The 6,102-nt window shown below is 40.3% G+C and overlaps 1 protein-coding gene across 1 annotated transcript in view; it reads left to right on the top strand.

Annotated features, from left to right (window-relative positions):
- Window positions 1-2,171, top strand: part of PDE7A (phosphodiesterase 7A) — a 125,795-nt gene extending 123,624 nt beyond the window's left edge. Inside the window, exon 13 of the mRNA XM_011940878.1 lies at window positions 358-2,171. Coding sequence (XP_011796268.1) covers window positions 358-563 — 206 coding nt within the window. The 3' untranslated portion in view covers window positions 564-2,171. The remainder of the gene's footprint in view (window positions 1-357) is intronic.
- Window positions 2,172-6,102: the final 3,931 nt, after the last annotated feature.

The raw sequence follows: 6,102 nt of genomic DNA, 5'->3' as shown, positions 1-6,102 counted from the left end.
TACAGGCGCCCGCCACTGTGCCCGGCTAATTTTTGTATTTTTAGTAGAGACGGGGTTTCGCCGTGTTAGCCAGTATGGTCTCGATCTCCTGACCTCGTGATTCGCCCGTCTCAGCCTCCCGAAGTGCTGGGATTACAGGCGTGAGCCACCGCACCCAGCCAAGAAATCAGTTCTTCAAAGCAGATATGTACATTTATAGACTCTGTCACCTACACACACACACACAGGAATCTTTTGAGAAAGATCTAGGTAATACTGGAGTAGGACGTAGGAAGGTTAACACTGTATAGATGATGTTGTAAAGATAGAGTTTCAGCATATATGTTAATAACTTTTTCTTCTATTTATTTTCTCAAGGTTTTATGACTTACCTAGTGGAGCCTTTATTTACAGAATGGGCCAGGTTTTCCAATACAAGGCTATCCCAGACAATGCTTGGACATGTGGGGCTGAATAAAGCCAGCTGGAAGGGACTGCAGAGAGAACAGTCCAGCAGTGAGGACACTGATGCTGCATTTGAGTTGAACTCACAGTTATTACCTCAGGAAAATCGGTTATCATAACCCCCAGAACCAGTGGGACAAACTGCCTCCTGGAGGTTTTTAGAAATGTGAAATGGGGTCTTGAGGTGAGAGAACTTACTCTTGACTGCCAAGGTTTCCAAGTGAGTGATGCCAGCCAGCATTATTTATTTCCAAGATTTCCTCTGTTGGATCATTTGAACCCACTTGTTAATTGTAAGACCTGAACATACAGCAATATGAATTTGGCTTTCATGTGGAACCTTGAATATGCAAAGCCCAGCAGGAGAGAATCCGAAAGGAGTAACAAAGGAAGTTTTGATATGTGCCACGACTTTTTCAAAGCGTCTAATCTTCAAAACGTGAAAGTTGAATTGTTCAGCAACAATCTCTTGGAATTTAACCAGTCTGATGCAACAAATGTGTATCTTGTACCTTCCACTAAGTTCTCTCTGAGAAAATGGAAATGTGAAGTGCCCAGCCTCTGCTGCCTCTGGCAAGACAATGTTTACAAATCAACTCTGAAAATATTGGTTCTAAATTGCCTTGGAGCATGATTGTGAAGGAACCACTCAAACAAATTTAAAGATCAAACTTTAGACTGCAGCTCTTTCCCCCTGGTTTGCCTTTTTTCTTCTTTGGATGCCACCAAAGCCTCCCATTTGCTATAGTTTTATTTCGTGCACTGGAAACTGAGATTTATCATACAGTACCGCCAAGCTTTCACTCCAGTGCTGTTTGGCAATGCGATTTTTTTTTAACAATTAGTTTTTAATTTGGGGCGGGAGGGGAAGAACACCAATGTCCTAGCTGTATTATGATTCTGCAGTGAAGACATTGCATGTTGTTTTCACTACTGTACACTTGACCTGCACATGCGAGAAAAAGGTGGAATGTTTAAAACACCATAATCAGCTCAGGGTATTTGCCAATCTGAAATAAAAGTGGGATGGGGAAGTGTGTCCTTCAGATCAAGGGTACTAAAGTCCCTTTCGCTGCAGTGAGTGAGAGGTATGTTGTGTGTGAATGTATGGATGTGTGTTTGCGTGCATGTTTGTGCATGTGTGACTGTGCATGTTATGTTTCTCCATGTGGGAAGAGATTTGAAATGTAAGCTTTTATTTATTATTTTAGAATGTGACATAATGAGCAGCCACACTCGGGGGAGGGGAAGGTTGGTAGGTAAGCTGTAACAGATTGCTCCAGTTGCCTTAAACTATGCACATAGCTAAGTGACCAAACTTCTTGTTTTGATTTGAAAAAAGTGCATTGTTTTCTTGTCCCTCCCTTTGATGAAACGTTACCCTTTGACGGGCCTTTTGATGTGAACAGATGTTTTCTAGGACAAACTATAAGGACTAATTTTAAACTTCAAACATTCCACTTTTGTAATTTGTTTTAAATTGTTTTATGTATAGTAAGCACAACTGTAATCTAGTTTTAAGAGAAACCGGTGCTTTCTTTTAGTTCATTTGTATTTCCCTTGTTACTGTAAAAGACTGTTTATTAATTGTTTACAGTTTGTTGCAACAGCCATTTTCTTGGGAGAAAGCTTGAGTGTAAAGCCATTTGTAAAAGGCTTTGCCATACTCATTTTAATATGTGCCTGTTGCTGTTAACTTTTGATGAATAAAAACCTATCTTTTCATATTTTTATCTTTGACATTTACCTTTTAACTCAATCCTTTGGAAAACACAATGCTAAATTACAAGGAAATCAAAGGTAGCTTCTTGGCTCTTGCATTCATCCCTCAGATGTTTACTCAGTCCGAGCTTATCTACTAATGTCTCACCTTGCAAGTGAGTAAGCCGAAGCCCAGTTAGGGCTGTTTGGCGTCCTGACTAACACAGGGGAGAGGTCAGCTTTGAGCCAGGCCTTCTGTTCCCACAGTGGTGAACTGCCTAAGACATCAGCAACTCTTGCAAGTACTAAAATACTAGTTGTATTTATTTCTATCAATCATTGGCCTTTTTAAAGTGATAAGAAAAGGCCACTCCATTCTACTTGATTGATACCAATGTAAAAAAGGTACCCCTGTGCCATTCCTGTATCTTCCCAGGTCCAATTCATTAGAAGGGATATGGTGCAAACTTCTAAGTCAAACACATTAACATATTATTTGTACAGAAGAGTGTTGATGTCCAATAGAAACAGAATGCAAGCCACATAATTTTCAGTTTTCTAGTAGCCACATTTAGAAAACATGGAATTTTAGTAATATCTATTCCAATATATCCAAAATATTGTATCATTTTAAAATGTCAATATAAAAACAATGAGATGTTTTACATTCTTTTGGGGGGTACTAAGTCTTTGAAATCCAGTGTATATTGTGTACTCAACAGCACATCTCAATTTGGACTAGTCATATCTCAGGCACCCAATATCCACATGTGGCTAGTGGCTACCATATTGGACAGTGTGGGTATAGAGGCCTGAGGGTAGTAGAGGAATGTGGTCAGCTGGTCACTCTCGCGAGATGGCCATACCTTGGCCAATATTTAATGTGTACAGAAAGTCTGATAAACTCATAGATCCTTAGAAACTCAGGCACAGTGTTTCAGTACATAGAGAGTGGAACTATCATGGCAAACCCACATTAACCAAGCTCACAGTAACTATTTTTTTAAAACACTATCAGTATTTTAATTTACAATGAGAAATGTAACTATCAATTATTCTCTCCCTTTAGGCAAATCTTCCTGGGAAGCCAAATTATGATCAGCTGGTGAGCATGGATTCTGAGCAAGGGAAGCAAGTTGCCTCGTGCACCCATGTCCCTTTGGGGATGTATCTTCTGTGATACTCATGTTTGTGGACCAGGGTACCAGCTTCCCCTGGAAGGTGCTAGAGATTCTCTGCCAGTAGTTGCTTCTCCACATCAGCTTCTGATTGGCACGTCCATTAGATAACGTCATTACCTCAAGCCTTGTTTCAGTTGAGCTCACCTGGGTTCTATTCTGCCTGTATACATCATTGCTTCTGCTCTGATCCATTGTTTGTCTTAATAGTTTGAAACTCAAAAGATCATCCTATTTCCACATTCTCAGGGGAACTGTGGGTGTGGCTCCCATTTCCTGCCTATGCATATAATAAACCCATTGAAAAGTTGTTTTGTTATGTATATTTGGGGATCCCCTTCTATAGCCCTTCTTTTTTTTTTTTTTTTTGAGACAGGGTCTCATTGTTAACTAGGCTGGAGTGCAGTGGCATGATCACTGCAGCCTCCACCTCCTGGGCTTAAGTGATCCTCCCACTCAGCCTCCTGAGTGCCACCACACCGCCCAGCTAATTTTTTAAAAACATTTTTGTGGCCAGGCATGGTAGCTCACACCTGTAATCTCAGCACTTTGGGAGGCTGAGGCAGGTGGATCACCTGAGGCCAGGAGTTCGAGACCAGCCTGGCCAACATGGTGAAACCCAAAATACAAAAATTAGCTGAGCGTGGTGGTGCATGCCTGTAATCCCAGCAACTCGGGAGGCTGAGGCAGGAGAATCGCTTGAACCCAGGTGGCGGGGGTTGCAGGGAGCAGAGATTGTGCTACTGCACTCCAGCCTGGGCAATAGAGCAAGACTCTGTCTGAAAAAAAAAAAAAAAAAAAACTTGCAGAGACAAGGTCTCACTTTGTTGGCTTGGCTGGTCTTGAACTCTTCGGCTCAAGCAGTCCTGCCACCGTGGCCTCCCAAAGTGCTGGGATTACAGGTGTAAGAGACTGCATCAGGCCTATAGCTCTGCTGCTTAAGTAGGACCTATATTACTGGAATATTGATTTTTTTTCTAGAAAAATTTTAGGAAACAGTTAAATATTTAAAAGATTACTTTTTTAAAAAGCAAGTAAATATTACAGAACAGAATGCAAAATTTATTTTACATGGGAGACTAAAAATTTTCACACACATGGCCACCCTTTGGGCCTCCTGGCTCAACATTTCAGGGACTGAGGGAGTCTCTGCTCTAGGAGTAAAAGGTCCTTGGAGAGAAAATTTTGACAAGTCCTAACTTCAAAAAAGAAAAACAAATTGGTTCCTGGTCAATATTTGTACTCAGTGTAAATGTGATGGTCTGTAATGATACTCTTTGTATAAAAGTAAAAATCATATTTTATGTCCTTTGCAAACAAATATATTTGTACCTGAGGTACAGATTAGAGGTGCTAGTAATTCCTTGAAGACTCTGAAAATTATCTCTTTTTCCAAAATGGTATTTTGGTTTTTATTAAGCTTTCTATTTTCTTAAAACTTTCACATCAGGTATTTCCAATGTTTTCAAGCATGTATAAATATTTTAATGTATAAATGTTGTTTAAAATCCCCTCAGTATCTCCTGAGAAAATACACAGTGACCAATAGCTAATAGGAATTCAGTATTGCTTTCAAAGGAATGTGCATATTAATCACTGTAGCATTGGCATACAGTTGAAACACGGAGTAATATAGATCTGTGCAAGACTTAGCAGCTGTTCCTTGCTAATGACTTGTGTCATCTGGAAGGCCCCCAAGAGCCCATGGTCTACAGGTGGAATGACTACCAGTTGGGAGTGAACTGATGGAAAGCACCCAGCAGGTCTCCTCCATCTTCCTGGCTCCTGTGCTCAGCATGGGCTGGTGTACATTGGGCCATTAATAAACGTTTGTTGAACAAATTAATTTGGAATTAATGTGTTCCCTTTTTAGCTATCAATTTATTACTAGGAGATTATATTGAAACCCTTCTGTCTATACTGGAGTCATGCGGTAAGCAGTATCCAGGTTTCTGTTGTGTGCAGAAGATAGCACTAGATGTAATAAAGGGGGTATTAAAAACTACAAACCTTGTTTTCTGTTCTCAACGTGTCTGGGTGACAGAATAATATGTGCAACATGTTACATAATATGGCGGGTTTCTGTATGGTGCAATATAAGTAGTGTTGGGTTGTTTGGGAGAATGTAGGGTTTTGTTCAGGTAATGATAAAAATGACACCATATCTAGTAATTCTTGTATTTATAAAATTGTTGGCTGGGTGTGGTGGCTCACGTCCATAATCCCAGCTCTTTGGGAGTCCGAAGCAGACAGATCCAACATTAGGAGTTCGAGACCAATCTGGCCAACATGGTGAAACCCCATCTCTACTTAAAAAAAGTACAAAAATTAGCCGGGCATGGTGGTGTGTGCCTGTAATCCCAGCTACTGGAGAGGCAGAAGCAGAAGAATCTCTTGAACCCAAGAGGCAGAGGTTACAATGAGCTGAGATTGCACCACTGCACTCCAGCCTGGGCAACAGAATAAGACTCCATTTCAAAAATAGTTAACATCTATGACCGATAAAGTTACTTAGCCTTCAAATTTGATTCTAAAATAGTTTTAAATGTTCAATATGCACTTTAGGTAAAATACTTTCATCAATTACATATTTTAGTCTTATACCTACACATTCTAAGTTGTCCTGAAACCCAGCTTAAAGTCTAACAGAATGGTGGGGAAGAGAGAAACATGTTTGTTTTTGTTTTTGTTTTGTGTATATGTGTGTGTGTGTGTGTGAGATGGAGTCTTACTCTGTTGCCCAGGCTAGAGTGGAGTGGCGTGATCTTAGCTCACTGCA

The sequence above is a fragment of the Colobus angolensis genome, unplaced genomic scaffold (assembly GCF_000951035.1).
Source record: "Colobus angolensis palliatus isolate OR3802 unplaced genomic scaffold, Cang.pa_1.0 Scaffold194, whole genome shotgun sequence".
In the NCBI taxonomy this organism is placed as follows: Eukaryota; Metazoa; Chordata; class Mammalia; order Primates; family Cercopithecidae; genus Colobus; species Colobus angolensis.
The sequence above is the reverse complement of the archived record's forward strand: the minus strand, read 5'-3'. Positions and strand labels throughout refer to the sequence as shown.